Source organism: Myotis myotis, unplaced genomic scaffold, assembly GCF_014108235.1.
Source record: "Myotis myotis isolate mMyoMyo1 unplaced genomic scaffold, mMyoMyo1.p scaffold_m19_p_3, whole genome shotgun sequence".
Classification (NCBI taxonomy): Eukaryota; Metazoa; Chordata; class Mammalia; order Chiroptera; family Vespertilionidae; genus Myotis; species Myotis myotis.
In genome coordinates, this window is record NW_023416335.1 from 193265395 (window position 1) to 193285028 (window position 19634).

General features: G+C 42.3%; 1 protein-coding gene across 1 annotated transcript in view; it reads left to right on the forward strand.

Moving 5' to 3' along the window:
• Nucleotides 1–19634, forward strand: part of ANO2 (anoctamin 2) — a 162925-nt gene that overhangs the window by 53102 nt on the left and 90189 nt on the right. The window contains exon 4 of the mRNA XM_036299040.1: nucleotides 5735–5833. Within this exon, the coding sequence (XP_036154933.1) occupies nucleotides 5735–5833 (99 nt within the window). The remainder of the gene's footprint in view (nucleotides 1–5734; nucleotides 5834–19634) is intronic.

A 19634-nucleotide genomic window follows, 5' to 3' on the forward strand; every position in this document is an offset into this window, starting at 1 on the left:
CCTCAAAATGATGCAGGCATTCTGGGATTTGGGGACCTGAAGGTCCATGATCCATGGTGGGTTCTTGGCTTTGCATAAAACACAAGTCAGCATAGAGTTTAAAGCGAAAGACTGTTTATTAGTGAAGTAGTGATGTAGAGAGGGGCTATTCCTTAGTGGGATTTGCTTCTTTTATTGAGGCTCATCTAATCAAGGGGTAGAGCATTCAATAAGGGGGAGGAATATTCAGGATTTTCCCAGGAAAGTGGTAGAGACTTCTTGGAAGAGCCCTGTTGGCTATATTGTGTCCTTATATGGACTTTCTTTTTCTAATTGTGGTGGTGTGGGGGGTGTTGCTTAGTATGATAATGTATTACAGTGAACGTATAATGAGGCTAGGGGTTATTGCCAGGTAAAATTAGTTGCCATGTTGGATAGAGCTGGTCTTCTGACAGTTGTAAATCATAAATCCATTCGGGGCTGGTCATACTAGCTCCATGATAGTCCATGTAGCTCTGTATTGATTACAGCCTGGATATCTTATCACAGAATCACATTTATTACTTATTTATAAAATCTCTTTTAGGGATGGGTTATATACTCTGATGCCTAAACTCTTATATTTTATATTAAATTTGTATTGGGCTCAGAAAATAATGTTTTCTGATTTAGTCCTCAAATTTTGAATATATATTTTTAAAAAATATATTTTTATTGATTTCAGAGAGGAAGGGAGAGGGAGAGAAAGGTAGAAACATCAATGATAGATAATTATTGTTTGGCTGCCTCCTGCATGCCCCCTACTGGGGATCAAGCCTGCAACCCCGGAATGTGCCCTGATGGAACCGTTACCTCCTGGTTCATAGGTCGATGCTCAACCACTGAGCAACACTGGCCAGAAAAACCTATGAATTTTTTTTAGGGTCCATGAGACCTTTTGAAAACAAGGTGAGGGGATGGGTGAAAAAGGTGAAGGGGAATATAACAATAATATTGTGATAAATTTGCAGGGTGACAGATAATTACTAGAATTGGCATGGTGATCACATTGTAAGGTATATAAATGTCAAATCACTATATTGTACACATGAAACCAATATAATATTGTATATGAACTATACTTAAAAATTGAGAAAACAAAAAACAACAACCCCTAAAACAAACTAAAATAGAAAAATGATCAAGGGAGTAAACCAGGATTACTTATCCATAATTTTAATCCAACAGGAACTATTTTTCTCTAAGCCACAGGAATTCAATGATGACCTACTGTGTGCCCAGTGCTGTGTTAGAAGTCTCAGATAATGTCCCTGCAAGAAACAGTCATTTTAGTCAGTAATGTCTGACATCTACGAAATGGTCCACATTCCATGCTGTATAACATAGACTTCAATACTTTATCTCCAATTTTCACAACAGTCCTGAAATGTTTCACATCCACCTATTCTGATCAAGAAACTGAGGCTTATTTGGTTAAGTGACTTGCCCAGTGTCTCAGAACTACAACATCCAGGATGCAAATCTTACTCTATTTGAATCTGAAGCCCAGGCTCTTTCTACCACCCCCCCCCCCCCCCAGCATTATGCCTCAAAGAATCCAAAAACAGGGCAGAATAGAAGTCTGCTGGGCCTAGAGAACAAAGAACTAACTTTTCTTTCTTTTTCTTTCTCCCTCCCTCCCTCCCTCCCTCCCTCCCTCCCTCCCTCCCTCCCTCCCTCCCTTCCTTCCTTCCTTCCTTCCTTCCTTCCTTTCCCTTCCCTCTCTCCCTCTGTTCCTCTTCCTCCCCCTCCCCTACACATTCCTCCCCTTCCCCTCCCCATCCCCTCCCCCTCTGCTTCTCCTCTTCCTCCTCCTCCTCCTCTTCCTCCTCCTCTTCCTCCTCCTTCTCCTCCTCCTTCCTTCTCCTCCTCCTCCTCCTCCTCCTCCTCCTCCTCCTCCTCCTCCTCCTCCTCCTCCTCTTACCCCTGCCCATTGTTCCACCCCCTCTCCCTCCCCCATTCTCCTCCTTCTCCTTCTTCTTTTGGCTTAATCTACATTAATCTCCAATTTTAGTGAAAGGGCTTCTGCATTAGATGATGGTTCTGCTCAGGGTTTGTTTTTCTTCAGGAGGCAGCCAGTCACACCAGCTAATATTTCACAGCAGGTCTCATGTTTTTCATTTTATGAGAAGGTAATAATATTGCATGACATAAAAGGAACATGATGACTAGATGTTAGCATCACATAATTGCATTCTAGCTTTTATTTTCACTTGAAACAAGTTGCATTTGAGAAGAATGGAGGGGAAGTTCTGCTCAGGGGTTTGTTTTTCTTCAGGAGACATAGCCAGTCACACCAGCTAATATTTCACATCAGCTCTCATGTTTTTCTTTTTATGAGAAGGTAACAATATGGGATGGCATAAAAGGAACATGATGACTACATGTTAGCACCACAAAATTGCATTCTAGCTTTTATTTTCACTTGAAACAAGTTCCATTTGAGGAGACTAGAGAGGAAGAATGCTTTGCTAGAGGCAACTAATGTCCCCATAATGGAGAGCTGAGTTGTAGACCAGCTTCACAGATGGTTTCCTTTCTTATTCTTATTTTTACTAAATTAGAAAAGCTTACATTGCAATTAGAAGTAGCAACAAATGATTGAAAACTCTGTCTAGTAGTTCTGGATATTGTAATCATATATGGACATAAATATTGGGGAAATTTTTCGCTAAAGGCCACGTCCGGTGTTCTGTCATAACTGTGTCCACTTGGCTGGAAGGTTGAATATTTCATCTTAGGACTGTGAACATTCTGTGAGTGGAAGCACATAATTACCCAACTCTGTCTGACATGTGACATACACTCAGTAAATGAACTTCACAATTACTGTGATTGTTTTCAGGTATTTTGAACTCTGGACTATCCCAGACTTTCATTTCATAGTGTAATACTCTTGCAAACTCTTGGTTTCTTCTTTATTCTTCTCCCTTATAAATCATCAGCTTTTATTCACAAAGTAGGGGTAGGTTCTGGATATTTGAATTACTGAATATATGGCAGAGCCACCATTCAAAATCAAAGAAGTAGTCTTCATTTGCATTATGAGCATCATAACATATCTTTTCATTGTATTCATCATTTCATATGCAAGCACCATCATAGTCAATGTCCTTCAGTGGGGAGAACAGTCTTCTTGTCACTTATTTCTTTGCCTGGCACACTGGAGGGGCAGGGTCAGAGGCTACTATCTTCACCGCTAAACCAAGAGCAGAGGACACGTTATTGACTACCAACTGGCCCCTGTGAATGAAGTTGGGGGATGGTTTTCAAAAGGGACAACTACTTTTATGTGAGCAATGACATCTTTGCTGCACATGGAGGTGGTGCCTCCTCAGTACTGGTCTCCATGCATCCTGCTTCACAAAACACACAGTAATTTAATAAAGCCTCCTTTCTCCTGGAGCATGGGTTTTCAGGGGGTAACTGGAACAAGATGCTGCAAGCAGGTGTCTCTGTAGAGCATTCTTGCTAGTTCCCCAGTCCCCACTCTGCCTCTCAGAGGCTGTATCTGTATGGCATCTTGACCAGCACACCAGAATCTCCCCACTGTGGTGCACAGGTTTTAAGTGGTTTCCAACAGTCCTTTGATGAAGAAATTTTGCTATCATTTTGTTCTACTTTCTCCGTGGACATAGCGTTTGTGATTAATTTTGTAGATAGTTTTAGATGCTTCTCATAAATGATGGGGCTTTTGCCTATTTCCTACTTGTTCTGGTCTCTTTCATTCTTTGGTGACAAAATTACTAGTAATTGAATTTATGTCATAAAAAGTTTTTTCCCCCTGTGTGTGCCTGTTCTGAAAACATTTGAGGTTTTATTTGAAGATAAGTGGAAACTGATGCTTCATGCCATAATCTGACCAGGTTTTATAACAGACACTGAGACCAGGGCCAAACGGATTGTTGAGTCATGAACACCTAATTTTCAAACACTCATCAGTGCATTTCCTTTCATTTTCATTTTTGGGTGAAATCAATATACTCACAGAATCAGTTGACCTGGAACATACATTCACACTTGAGTCCTGGTCATGATTTATATTTATGATACTATTTGGAGTTATACTATTCACATTATTATTTATATAATTACTGTTTGGCATGGGTGAACCCCTTTTGTGATTTGGGGCTGTGACACAGCACAATAGTAGAACAAAAATACAAACGTAACAACAAACAATGAAAATAGGTGTATGTCGACAAATTGCAGACTGTTCACCGAATGCTGGCAGAAGTAAACCACATAACTACTATTGAGAGTTAATAGGATTTTTATGAAAATCACTAGAGGCCCAGTGCACAAATTTTTGTGCACTCAGAGGGGTCCCTCAGCCCAGCCTATGCCCTCTTGCAGTCTGGGACCCCTCAGGGGATGAATACCTGCTGGCTTAGGCCTGCTCCCTGGGGGGATTGGGCCTAAGCTGGCAGTCAGACATCCCTCTGGCAGCCCGGGAGCCCTCAGGGGATGTCCACTTGCCAGCGGGGAGCAGGCCTACGCTGAAGTCAAACATCCTTAGCACTGCTGAAGGGGCGGGAGAGGCTCCCACCACCACCACTGTACTGGCAGCCATCAGCCTGACTTGTGGCTGAGCAGAGCTTCCCCTGTGGGAGCGCACTGACCACCAGGGGGCAGCTCCTGCATTGAGCGTCTGGCCCCTGGTGGTCAGTGTGTGTCACAGTGATCAGTCATTCCCAGTCGTTCTGCTATTAGGGTCAATTTGCATATTACCCTTTTAGTATATAGGATAGAGGCCTGGTGCATGGGTGGAGGCCGGCTAGTTTGCCCTGAAGGGTGTCCCAAATCAGGGTGGGCATCCCGCTGGGGTGCCTGGCCAGCCTGGGTGAGGGGCTGATGGCTGTTTGCAGGCTGGTCAAGCCCCCGTCCCCCCCATGGGGACCCTCACCCCATGGAGGTTTAGCCAGCCTGGGTGAGGGGCTGAGGGCGGTTTTCAGGCTGGCCAAGCCCTGCTGGCGACAGAAGCTCCCAGCCTCTCCTTTTTTTCTTTTTATTCTGGGATTTATTTACCTTCTATAATTGAAACTTTGTAGCCTTCAGTGGAGCTCAGAGCCAGCCAGGGTGGGAGGGAGGGAAGCTTGGCTTCCTCCATTGCCAGGGGCAACCCAAGTCTCCTACTCACTCCAGCTCTGTGGCCATGGCTGGCTGAAAGCAGGTATCTGGGATTTATTTATCTTCTATAATTGAAACTTTGTTGCCTTCAGTGGAGTTCTGAGCCAGCTGCAGCAGGCGGGAAGCTTGGCTTCCTCCATCATTGGGGCAACCAAGCCTCCTACTTGCTCCAGCTCTGTGGCTGCCGGCCGCCATCTTGGTTGGGTTAATTTGCATATAGTCACTCTGATTGGCTGGTGGGTGTGGCTTATGGCATACCGAAGGTATGGTCAATTTGCATGTTTGTCTTTTATTAGTGTAGATAATTACTTATATTTCAAATCTGTGCACACAATGGTTTTAACTTTTCTTTCCCCTTGAAGCCACCAAACCCCAGGGACCACTCTAACACTGCTCTATGGGCTTTGATGAGAACTTTTCAAAAAGAATGGTATGGGTAGGAGGAGACAGGTCCCTAGTGAAGTTTAAAGAGAACAAAAATCAGAAACTGAAGAAACACCAGATTGTGGCTTCTAGTTTGTGGAACCAGAAATTCAAGCTATGTCCTTATAAGTGTTTCTATTTCTTCTTTCTTTGTATCTTACAGAATAAAAGCCAAGGATCCATCTTTGTCCGGATACATGCCCCATGGCAGGTGCTGGCCAGAGAGGCAGAATTCTTGAAGATCAAAGTTCCCACCAAGAAAGTATGAACATGTTTCTTCTGGGGTTAAGGGCCTCCTGAGGGCTGGATGAATGTGAATAATTGGGGAACAGAGTCATGTGGGACATGGGTTTTTGTGGAGGTGAAATCACACTTACCTCCCCAAGGACCCTAAGTATGGGGAATGATGTGGGTGGGACAGGAAAAGAGTTGGGGGAGGGGAGAGGGGCTGGATTTGGAGATCTTTTCAACTCAGAGCTCCACCTGGAATGGGCTCCATGAGAAGCCAGACATTACCCTGATCTAGCTTCTTGATTTCTTTTTTCTTCCTCTTCTTGGGGTTCCAACACAACCAGGCATTTTTTTTTTTCCAGAGTGAATGTAACAATGAGAAGAGACAGCAACCCATGATGATTGGGTCAGCAGCATGTAGGGAAAATTGCACCAAACATGCTGTGAATATTTTGGTTGTGACTCTGCCACTAAGTATTGTGTGTGGTGGGCTTGGCTCATCTCTTCTGTAAAATAGAAGATTCCTCATCAGAAGAGTTGGTCAAAATTATTTGGGAATACTTTCAAAGTGTTCATACCAATGTCTCATCTTGTGATTTTGATTTTGTTGGTTGGTGTGGAATGAGGAGCTGGTGTCAGTATTGTGAAAAATATCCCCAGGAGGTTGTCATCCATATCTGGGTTGAAAGCCACACAGTTTAGATGATTTTTAAGGCCCTTTTTAGCTGATATAGTCTATGTATAATTTAGAAACCTTCTCAGGGAATTCCTAGGTGACAGTCTTCTTGTAAAACAAAATCCAGCAAACACCTCACACCTCCAAAAAGAAAAGAAACATGGCCACAGATTCACCATTCCTTTTTTTAAAAAAATTAGGCATTTTAGGTGAAATGGGTGGTTATTGGCCTTGACCATTTGAGATGGCTCTAGGAAGGGTCCTGGGGCAGATAATAATTTAGTTTAACCATGAGATCTATTGATGATCTATCTCTTTATCTGTCTTTGTTTCTCTCTGTCTCTGTCTCTGTATCTTTCACATACACACACACACACACACACACACACACACACACACACTCACATACACACCTATAGTGTCATTCCACAAGTGGTGGCCAAGCTTTGCAGAGATTATTTTCATCATTCTAACTACCATAATTCCCACTCTCCCAATATTTGTTGCCTTCTGTACCACCATTATCACCTGCCTGTATCACCATCTCCACTATCATTAGCATCCTTATAGTCAGCAACACCATTCTGATTAGCATTATTGGCTATGTTTACATCTTCATTACCAACAGATTTACCATTCCCATCAAAAATCACTTATCAACACATACACATACACACACACACACACACACACACACACACGAAAAAAAAAGAAAAAAGAAAAAAATCACTCATCAAGTACCATCATGTGGGATGCCATTATGAACTACTCAAGAAGGATAAAGTCTGGGGGTTCTGTTTTTACAGGTTTATTAAGATGGATAATACCTCCATGGCAGGTGGACACATGACTATTAAACAAGAAACAAACATAGACATGAACATTGGCTACAAACTTCTGCTAATAAAAAGGTCAATGTTTTGGGGTCACATGCCTAAAAGTCTTGGTTTCATAAGGACCACACTGTGATCTTTCTCCCCTTAGTTGTACTACTGCGTTCTTTGTCTCACCGTTTTAATCCTTTCAGTCCTTTTACTGCTGTCCTCAAATGTGATCTGTCATCTTTGTTCTAGATCTCTGCTCCTCCTCCATTGATGTTCTCCCAGTCTGCTGGCAATAGGACCCAAGCCTTAGCCTTAGATAGAGGCTTCTGCTTACCTCCGCTGGTGTCCTAACATGGCCAACCCCTTTTTCTTCTCTTTCTTCTACCTTCAACATATATTTTTTCTTCTCCTTTCTCTGGTTTATCTGAATAATGTTCTGTTAATCTCATTCTAGTTGTATCTTGCTTCCTATGTTTTTATCTTTTGCTGGCTGATCCACGGAAAGAAGGTGAGCAAAACTCTAATGCCCATGCTACTGCTTCTGTCCCCAGAATGATCCTTTTAGCAAGAAACCTAGAGACATAGAAAAAGTATATATCCTTCTTCAATTTTTTTCTCTTTACCTCTCTTTCTTCTTTGCTCTCCATCTTTCTTTTACTCCCATGCTTTTCCTTTCCTTCTTTTCTCTTCAACCTCTCTCCTCTGATGCCTTCTCCTAGCTTCCCTCTCTGTTCTTTGAACACCCTATCACACTTCTCATTGTTCTACCACTTTCTTTTTCCCTCAGACCCAGACTCAGTCCCCAAGTAGTGCCAGCCTCTGATCCCTCTGGTCTCTGCTTGTCCTTTCACAAGCTCATACCTTTGAGAGCATATCTTCCCTCAGAGTTTGTATGCCCCCAAACATTTATCCTATTGGAACTTCCCATGTATAGTTTAGGTGGTACTTGCACTTGAATTTGTAGAAAGGATAATTAGGACAAGGACATATTATAGCCATCTCTTAGTTTCCCTCCTTTTTTATTTTTGCATTTATTTTTCATAATTCAAAAATATGTTTAACATATAACCTGGTGTAAATTTGAGTTGTACAAAATGTTAATTTGATGCATCTAGCTATTGTAATATGATTGCCATTGCAGTGATAATTAGCAACTCTATCATGTCACATAACTTTTTCTTTCTTTTTTGTGGTTGGAATAATTAAGTTCTAGTCTCTTAGCAAGTTTGATGATTATAATATAATATTGTTGTCCATATTCTACTGTGCATTGGGTCTCTAAGGCTTATGTACTACTTGTTGGAAGTTTCGTCCTTGAACAACACCTAACCTATTCCCTTCCCTCTATTTCCTGGTAACCAACAATTCACTCTCTGTTTTCACAAAAGTTTAGATTTTTAGATTCCATGTATAAGTGATTTCATACAGTACTTTTCTTACTCTGACTTATCTCACTTAGCATAGTGTCTTCAAGTTTCATCCATGTTGTTGCAAATGGCAGGATGTCCTTCCTTCTCATGGCTGAATACTATTCCATTGTGAATATACAACACATCTTCGTTAGCCATGCATTGATGAGCACTTTGGTTATTTTCTACCCCTTCTTCCTTTTAATTTTGGGAGACACTACACTAGACAATCCTCAGAAGACCAGACTTTTAGCCTTGGTTCTGTACTTATTTGCTATATGATTTGGGGATGTCACTTCATCTTTCAGAGCCTCAGTTTCTTCACATGTGATATGGGCATAATAATACCTGCCCTATTTTTCTTAGAAGGCCATTGTAAGAATCCAATTCTTAACCAGTGCTATGGAAATACAGGAATTTGTTATTGTGTCTGTGTTCTTAAGTCTTTTTATGTATATTCTCAATTCCTAGTCCCCCAATCAATGTCCTTCCTGACCCAATAGGCAGACAACACTGATGGAATTCTCACAGTAAGAGAGTCTTTGGAGAGACCCTGAAGGGCACAGAAATAATCCATGCACTCAGAAAGCTATAGTCAAAGGAGCACCAGGAAGAATGCACATGCCCAGAATCAAAACACTAGTTAGATGGTGTGTCAAACAGCGACTCATCGCCCTGACCAGTTTGTCTCAGTGGATAGAGCATCGGCCTGCGGACTGAGGGGTCCTGGGTTCGATTCCGGTCAAGGGCATGCGCCTGGTTTGTGGACACATCCCCAGTGGGGGGTGTGCAGGAGGCAGCTGATCGATGTTTCTCTCTCATCGATGTCTCTCTGTCCCTCTCCCTTCCTCTCTGTGGAAAATCAATAATATATATATATATATATATATATATATATATATATATATATATATCAACAACAACAACAAAAAAACAGTGACTCATTAGCACAGGACAGATTCTGCATGGAAACATGGTGAACCAGGGAGTTGGGAGAATAAAGCCAGATGGTGGCTCCTACAAGGCTCCAGGTATAACAGAAAGAACTTCTCCCAAAGTTTCTGGGCCCCAGATGTGACACAGGTGGACTGTTCTGGCATCCTTCTATGGGTTCAGTGACATGACCCTGATCTTTGTATTCATAGCAATGCAGTGGCTTGTTGTTGACCTTACAGGGGGTGTCATAACCAGGAGACTGGAATATAACCTGGTATGCTGGGGAGGATGCATATGTTTTTAAAAGTTATTCTGAGACCTGACCCCAGGGGTGGTGGTGGGGATTAAATCTAGTTCCTGAGATGAGAAATGAACATGGAGGGAAGGATGAGACAGGGAAGTCTGTGGAGGGTCAGTGTTGGGTCCAGTGGCACTCTTCTCCTTTTTAAGTGGGTCTGGGAAGTGACTGCAATGAGAATAAACCACATTTGCAGAGAGCCACATCCTGGCGGCAGGGGAAACGTGGAAGAAGGCTGAGGCATGGTATGGGATCATCTAAGCATATTCCAGGCTAGTGGAAGTTTGTGTCATAACTCAGCGGGCTCTGGAGAGACCAAGAAGATGGGGAGGAAATCACGAAATCGAGATCTCAAACCTGGACAAATCCATAGTAATGTGTCCAGGGACTCGGAGTCCTGAGCACAGATATTAATTGGGAAGGGGAACCTTGGAAGGAAGCATTTGTTTTCCAAAAACAACAACAAGAGAGCCAGCATTTTGTGAGGGACACTCATTCATGTACAGAAAGAGGGTGGGAAGGCCTGGCCTTTGCCCCTGAGGAGCCTGGGAAGGTTTGAAATGGTTGTTTTCTCATTTCTGCTTATTACCAAGGTGGCCTTTCTAGACTGTGGTCAATGTCTATGTTTATTTCTCATTCACTTTCATATTTATGAATGGCTACCCCCCTTTCGCATCTCTCACATTCACTTATGCTCCAAGTGCTGCCTGCAGCAGAGACAAGGCCAGGGATGGACAAGGGGGAGTAACCAAGTCTATTCTTATCAATGAAATCATTTTAACCCAGCCACTAAACTAAGAAGAAGTGACATGCCTGGAATGGGGGGAAATCACTTTTATTCAATCTGGCAAAGCTTTTGTCGCTATTATTAATAGAGTGAGTAATATTGAGGGGTCATGCATGCTGTTCCCAGGAGCCTATGAGGACTTTAGTTTTTAAGTCCTTCCCATGCAAGCAGATGCCGTTAACTTCGAGCAAGTCATACCTCCGTAGGAAAGTAGGCTCAGAGCTCCCCTCATCTCCAAACCGGGAATAATAAATGTCAGTAAGGGCTGTTGTAAGGAGCAGTGACGAAATATTTAGGATGCCTAGCATAGAGGCACGTGCAACACAAAGTAACTGCTATTACTACTGTTGTTGGTATTATTGTTCATACGCGATGTGTGTCGGGCAGGACAGTTGGCACCAGAGCTGGGCTGCTTCTTCCTGCTATTTCCCTTCACAGCCAACATCTGTATTGTTGTGGGGAAAAAGGCCCAGTCCCTTAAATCTGCCGAGGAAGCCAGAAGCCCAGACATGGAATCAGTAGAGAGGCGGGAGCAGATGGCCTTTGGGCTCTGTGCTGGGGGATTTCTGTTTCCTATAGCATGGGTCCTTGGGGTGTTCGCAAACATAATGGCTCCATGTGCACGGCCTGTGATGCAGTCACTGGGAAAGCCAGCAGGCCCCACAGCATGGGAGAGACAGCTTGAAGGCGCCCATTTCAAAGGATCGACAGCAGGTGTGACAAATAGAGACCTCAGGTTCCACTGCTGGCTCTGCCCCCATGAATCTGGGATTATTTGATTCATATCTTTGCCTATTTCCCCAAACAGGACTTGAGATGGAGTACAACCAAAAGCATAAACACAAATGGAGCATTTAAAAGAAGGACACATAAAAAGAAGTATGTAACTGAGGGGGAAGTAGGGAGGTATAGAGAAATAATGGTAATTGAAATAGAAAATCAGGGTAGTTAATGCAAGTGAGACAATTTTCATTCTGAGTTTCCAGGTAGCCAAGGCAGAAAGGACTGTGGCTTATATATCTACCATGCTCTGTTTCGTCAGAGGAGGCAAACTTTGTCCTGCTGTTAAAACATAATTGTTAGGTAAAAGTTGTGAATAATATAAGGGGCATATTTTCAGTGATGAGCTCATATAAGGTTCTGGAATGTTCTTTGTATAACTTTTCTTAATTGGTTCTGGATAAAACCTGAGAATGTAATGTTGAACTGTAGTTCAGGGAGAGTTGTATTATAAATAATATAGGTAAATTTCTGATGAGCTAACTTGATTAAAAGATAAAGGTTAGAGCAGAAGTACCAATCATATTTTAATTCTTTCCATAAAATCCATGTTTTGGAATAGTTTAATCTACTAAATTGCATTTATTAAGGAATAATTCATCTTCCTTTTTCATTAACTGAAAACACATATAACTGTCACTAAGAATTTTCTGATCAGTGTGAGAAAATTGGTGGTATCTTGCTGAACCAATATAATTCCAGTTAAAAAGCAAAGAAATGACATGTTAGTTAACCCCCATGGCCCCTTAAGGGGAAAATATTAATTCCATTAAGCTTTGTCAATTATTGGAAGTCATTCTCAGGTGCCTATTACTGCCTCTCTGGAAATTCTGATTTGGTAACCGTGGCTTTTGTAAAAGTTCCACGGGAAGAGCCTCCCCCTAGCTCATGGTGCCCACCCTGCTTTCAGGGACTTGGCCTGGCCAGGATTGCAACACCTCTTGTTTCTTTTCAGATTTGAGGCCTGTATTAGTCAGGATTCTGAGAAATAGAACCAATATGATTTACATCCATGTGAGATATATATATATATATCTCACATGGATGTAAATCACTTGGATCAATTTTTTATTATATATATATATATATATATATATATATATATATATATATATAGATGGGAGAGTTGTATTATATATATATATAATAAAAAATTGATCCAAGTGATTTTGGAGGCTTAAGAAGTCCCAAGGTTTGCAATTGTCAGTCTGGAGATGTAGGAGAGTCAATGGTGTGAGCTCCAATCAAATGCTGGCAGGCTCAAGACCCAAGAAGAGCCAATGTTTCAGTTTGAGCCCAAAGGCAGTATAAGATCAATGTCTCAGTTCAGCAGGCAGGCAGGAGGAGTGCCCTCTTACTCATGGGAAAGTCAGCCTTTTTGTTCTGTTTAGGCCTTCACCTGATTGGATGAGGCCCACCATATTAGAGAGGACAATCTGCTTTACTCAGTCTATCCATTCAAATGTTCATCCTATTAAAAAACACCCTCACTGACACACCCAGAATATCTGGGCGCTGCATGTCCCAGTCAACTTGACATAAAATTAACCATTGCAAGGCTTGTACTTTTTAAAAAATATATATATTTTATTGATTTTTTACAGAGAGGAAGGGAGAGGGATAGAGAGTTAGAAACATCGATGAGAGAGAAACATCGATCAGCTGCCTCCTGCACACCTCCCACTGGGGATGTGCCTGCAACCAAGGTACATGCCCTTGTCCAGAATCGAACCTGAGACCCCTCAGTCCGCAGGCTGATACTCCATCCACTGAGCCAAACCGGCCAGGGTGCAAGGCTTGTACTTTTAAGACTCAGTCAAGTTGACAAAATTAACCATTGCAAGGCTTGTATTTAAAAAAAATAATTCTTTATTGTTGGAAGAATTACATATGTCCCATTTTTACCCCATTGACCCCTCCAGCCTGCCCCTGCCCCCGGCCCCAGGCTTTTGCCACTCCATTGTCTGTGTTCATAGGTTATGCATATATGCATACAAGTTCCTTGGTTGATTACCTTTCTCCCACCCACACGCCCCCACCTTGTATTTTTATAGTGGGTTGAGTAGTGGCATCCAAAAGGAATGTCTAGGCCCCAAGACTTGTGAGAGTCTCAGGGCCCCAAGACCCTGAGACTTGTGAATGTGATCTTATTTGGAAAGAGGGTCTTTGCAGACATAATTAGCCTTAAGGATCTCAAGATGAGGTCACCCTGGACTTAGGGTGCACCCAAATCCAATGGGTCCACCCTAAGAAAATGTAGAAAGAGATTTGGGACACACAGACACACAAGGGAGAATTCCATGTGAAGATGGGGGAAGAGATTGGAGTGATAGAGCCACAAGCCAATAAATGCCTGTGGCCATCAGAAGCTGAAAGAAGGAAGGAAGCTTTTCTCCTTAGAGCCATAGGGGGCGGGAGCACTGCCCTGACGACACCTCTATTTCAAACTTGTGCTTTCACAACTCTGACAGAGTAAGTTCCTGTTGTTACAAGCCCCACCCAGTTTGTGATAATTTGTCATGGCAGCCCTAGGAAATGAACATACTTTTCCTCTGGGCAGAAAGCAAGAAACAGACAACTCAAGACCTGGGTTTCGGTAGGCTTGCTGGCTTGCTCTATATCCCAAGAATCTACTTTTCATCTTCTAAGATTGCTTGAAATAGGCTTGTTCATTTCTTGATGCTTGATTTTGGGGTTGTCTAGAGGAGTCTTTGTGCAAGTTTCCTCCTATATGACCTTAGTGTGTCTATGTCTACTTTGCATTTTGTTCCTGGTTTGATGAGATCAGAGAGTCTTGGGAAAGGCTCACCTTAGCATGGATGGTGGACGGAGATCCGGTGTGGCTAAGAAAAACTGCTTATTTATTTCAACAATTATTTTCCCACTTATGCATCTATTTCCAAAGATAATCATTGTTTGATTAAGGTAAAGCTTATGCTAAAGCAGAATGGTATCAGTAAAATAAGGATGTTCCCATGTTTTAAAGCTTGACTACATTTTATACTTTAACAGAAAGGTTGATAAAAGCATTCTCAACAATATAAAACAAAATTAAAATAAGAAAAATACTAGTAACCAAAGATATAAGTTGATAAATAGCTAACTAAATTAATTATTTTAAATACAGCAGATGCTTCCTATGTGTTGTGCTCTTTGATAAGCATTATTTTATTTTTATCCTCACAACAACAATATGAAGTAGGTACTAGCCTTAGCCCATTTTATAGATGAGAACACTGAGGCTCATAGAGGTTATTAAACTTAAGGCCACACAGCATGAAGGGGTTAGATTCAGGACTCAAAGACATTTCTGTCTGGCTCCAAAGTCATGCTTCTACCCTCTCACTTTACCTAAGAATCCATAACTGGGGCTTGAGGTAGCATAGTCTGGAACAACATTTCTCAAAGTATTTACTGTAGAGTAAAAGTGTTTTGTTTTAACAAAACCCCCCAAAATTCCATAATCTTATAAACTCTAGAAAACTCTTAATTATTACAACTTATCTGACCAATTAAAAGTTCTGAAAAGCCTTGTAGTAAAGAAGATGGTTCAATTTCGTTCAACCTGTTTCCTGCTGAACACTGATATGATACTAATAGGCATATTAACAGGTGTCCTGGGAACCAGTGATCTGCAGAACATACTTTGGAAGATTCCATCCTAGGTTAAGTAATCTTGGACTTGGAGAGGTCGCACACTTAATTTTTTTTTTTTAATGCCACGGACTAGCTCATTACCTTATCTAACGGCTCTGGATTATAGCTTTCTCATCTGTAAAGTAAGATCCTAAATTCTCTGTAATAGCTGTAAAATGTGTGGTCTACATGTAAGCCAAGTGACAATTGGTGAATTTGTTTATTCTTTCCCTGTTATTGATATTGGTGAAGGGAACTGGGGATGGATAACATTTAAGGTCATTCACTCTGATTGTGTTCAACTATCTAAGAGTAAAAATGTCCTACATCCGCCACCTTTTCAAAGTTGTGCTTTAAATCAGGTAGTGCACTGAGCCTGTGGGTGCCTGTTTCTCATGTGGGGCTGCCCTTTAACTCTGATCCTGGTCACATCACTGAAGTCTCTGCACATGCTGGACTGCTCTTTTCCAAACTACACCTTACTGTGGAGCCTACATTGCACTCTGTTAGACTCTTGTCCAAAGGAGAGTACTTTACTCTTTCTTCCAGGGGCTAGACCTTGGCTAATGCATTAAATATTTGCCTCTGGTCCTAGAATGATCTTCCTACCCTCCCCAGATAGACAATAAACAATCAAGAAGCCCAAATATCATTTTCCTCATAGACCTTTCTTTGTTCATGTAGCTGAACTGAAGTCACCTTTACCTACAGTCTGTATTTTTCTTACCTGTTAGTTTTTATTTATTGGGTGCTTTACTCTAGTGTCTTCAGATCTACCATAATCCCCCAAGAGTAGAAACTATAGTTTATGTTACCTGTGTATTCCCTGTAAACTCTAGTATGGTATTCCATAAATAATAGGTGCTCAATAAATTAGCAATCAAAGAGCATGCACCGCAATACAGTGATCAACTGATGCCAAATAATTCTTGTTTCCCCAGCTGTAGGATCTTTTTGCAGCTGTGATCCTCCACATACTAGCAGGGGTTTCAGCTCCATGCAAAATTCATGAACAGAAGCGACACTCCTTTCTCTCCCCACCCTGACCACCTCCTTCTGCCGGAGTCCAACACCAGCAGGTCCAGGAGTCCCCAAAGGTGTGGATGGAGTCGGTGAAGAAGGAAGGACACGGAGACAGTGTTCAGTTGATCAGCAGCCTAGCCAGGATCTCCAGCCAGGATCTCCAGCCAAGTTCTGGTCTGGATCTCCAGAGAGGTTCTGCCGTTTAGGATCTCCAGCCAGGTTCTGTGTCCATGTTCTCTTGCTAGGTTCTCCCTGTTCTCTAGCCAGGTTCTGTAGCCATGTTCCCTCGCTAGGTTCTCCAGCCAGGTTCTGTCCAGGTTCTCCAGCCAGGTTCAGTCACCAGGTTCTAGTCAGGTTCTCTTGCCAATTTCTGTAGTCAGGTTCAGTCCAGGATCTTTTGCCATGTTCTCTCCAGCGAAGTTCTTCTGTCTCTAGGTTCTGTGTAGGTTCTGTCTTCTAAGTTCTGTCTTGTTACATCTGTATTTATACCAGTTGATTCCAATCCTATCAATCTCTATTCCAAAGGTTAGGGCGTTTCTTATCTCCATTCCAGGGAGTAAAGATTATGTAGCTTAAGCATGATTGTTCGTAGTTAAAGTGATTAATTACCCGCCTGGCACTTAGTTAATAGGTTTTATTCCCTCCCTAACTTCAGGGGAAATTCCCTACCTGGGGAAACAACCTTTTTCAGAGACCTTGGTTAAAACACATAGTGCCAAGAAAGTGAACAAACATATTAAGAACAGTATGCCATATATGCCAGGTCCCTTGAAACAGCAAGCATGGACCGGCTCCCGGCATCCTTCTTTTTTTTTTTTTAATGATTCTTTTTTAAAAAAAATATTGTATTGATTTTTTACAGAGAGGAAGGGAGAGGGATAGAGAGCCAGAAACATCGATCAGCTGCCTCCTGCACATCTCCCACTGGGGATGTGCCCACAACCAAGGTACATGCCCTTGACCGGAATCGAACCTGGGACCCCTCAGCCCGCAGGCCGATGCTCCATCCACTGAGCCAAACCGGTTAGGGCACCACCTCCTTCTTTTATCAGGTAGTGATTCAGGGCTATTTGGACAGTTTCGTGAATTGTCCTTAGTGACCAGAAAGTAAGAAGCAGGAGAAATTCCATCAGTTCTATTAAAGATGGAGAACTTGCAGATCCTGGGTCCTGGGCAGAGGGTCACTGTGCACTAAGCCTTCAAAGTTCCTTCCACGACAGATTCCTTTTATTGTTATCATCAATAATTTTTTTTTAAATATATTTTATTGATTTTTTACAGAGAGGAAGGGAGAGAGATAGAGAGTCAGAAACATCGATGAGAGAGAAACATCGATCAGCTGCCTCCTGCACATCTCCCACTGGGGATATGCCCGCAACCCAGGCACATGCCCTTGACCGGAATCGAACCTGGGACCTTTCAGTCCACAGGCCGACGCTCTATCCACTGAGCCAAACCGGTTTTGGCAATCAATAATTTTTGAAACGAACCAGAAGTGTTGCTGTTTCCATAAGGTTGTCTGTAGGTGGGGCCTTTCCCCTATTGTCACTGCCTGTTCCCAAGCATTTGTTTTTAATAGAGGCACAGCTGAGAGGGTAGGGTTTATATTTGATATCTTTATGGGCTTTTCAGTGCATGCTCTTTGATTGCTATTTAAATCAGCTGGAAAGAGTGCAGAATACTTTGAATTTTTATTCTTTTTTTGTTTGTTTTCTGTAATCCCTCTCATCTTAAAAAATCAGAAAAAATAACTGGTTCCACCTAAGTGTTGCGGTTTGAGTAAGGAACCTCAGATGGCACATGCACATGACCATGATTTAGACATGCTGCCAGGCCTGGAAGGACCACAGTGAAGCTGAGCATATGAAAATGTAATGGCATTTTCATTAACAGTGAAGCTAAAAATGTAATGGAAGGTGAATTTGAATTTTTTATTAAGTTGTTTTTAGATTCATGGTTTAAAAACTATTGAAATAGAAGCAGTAGTTTTCTTTTTCACATCCTCACTCTCATGTCCATCTGAACTAGGTTAGCACAGGCCAGGCTGGGGGTGTCTGGGACCCAGATACTGGACTGTGGGCTGGTGGAGCTAAGGGCAACGGGCAGTAGGTAGGCCGACCACTGAATTTATCATCCGAAGTGGGGTGCTTTGGGAGTGAAAGAGCTATTGATAACTATGCCAGGACACATTGTAAACCCAGACCATAGTGAGTAACTGGGACATGGGGTTGGTCCCCACAGTCGCCCAGCTTGGCTGTGGATGCCCCTGTGGGTGTGTGAGAAAGGGCTAGCAAGAGGGGAGATGCAGAGAGGCAGTCAGCTTCTGGCACTTGGGGCTCATGGGCCGAGTTCTCCTTACCCAGTAAGAACTGATGTCAGTAATGTCCTGGCTCATAATGGCTCTTGAGATAGGATTGTTACATTTTCAGGAATTTTGAGAGCTGACTGTTATACCATTGATAGCTTGAAATTGCATACAGTGAGCATGCTACAGTCCCCCCTATCCACAGTTCAGCTTTCCATGGTTTCAGTTATCTACAACAGTCTGAAAATATTAAATGGGAAATTCCAGAACTAAACAATTTATAAATTTTATTTATTTATTTTTAAATATGTTTTATTGATTTTTTTACAGAGAGGAAGGGAGAGGGATAGAGAGTTAGAAACATCAATGAGAGAGAAACATTGATCAGCTGCCTCCTGCACACTCCCCACTGGGGATTTGCCCTCAACCAAGGTGCATGCCCTTGACCAGAATCAAACCTGGGACCCTTGAGTCTGCAGGCCAATGCTCTATCCACTGAGCCAAACCGGTTAGGGCAACAATTTATAAATTTTAAATTGCACACAGTTCTGGGTAGCATGATAAAATCTCACGCCACCTTGTTCCATCGAACCTGGGACATGAATCATCCCTTTGTCCTGTGTCTCCAGGCTGTGTATATTCCCTGCCCATCAATCACTTAGCCTTCTTGGTTATCATTATGATAAAATCGTGTGTGTGTGTGTGCACGTGTGTGTGTGAGAAAGAGAGAGGGAGAGGGCATACTCACATGAATTTTATTACAGTATCTTGTTAAAATTGTTCTATTTTCTGATTAGTTATTGTTGCTAATTTCTTACAGTGCCTAACATAAACTTTATCATTGGTATATAGAGAAAACATAGTATACATAGGGTTTGGTACTCTCTGTGCTGTGGTTTCAGACATCCATTGGGGGTCTTGGAACATATCCCTGTGGATAAGGGAGTGGGGCTACTACATTTATACCATAGAAATCAGCACATATTACAAATTAGCCATCCTGACCACCCCCACCCAGAGTGGTTGGTGTTTCCCAGCACTTCACAGATGAGAGCACCGAGAAGGGGAACTGGGTGCAAAGGCCTGATGGGACCATTGACAAAATCTGTCCCTTGGCTGGGGCAAGGTCCAACCTGTGGGTGTTGAAGGACTATTAGA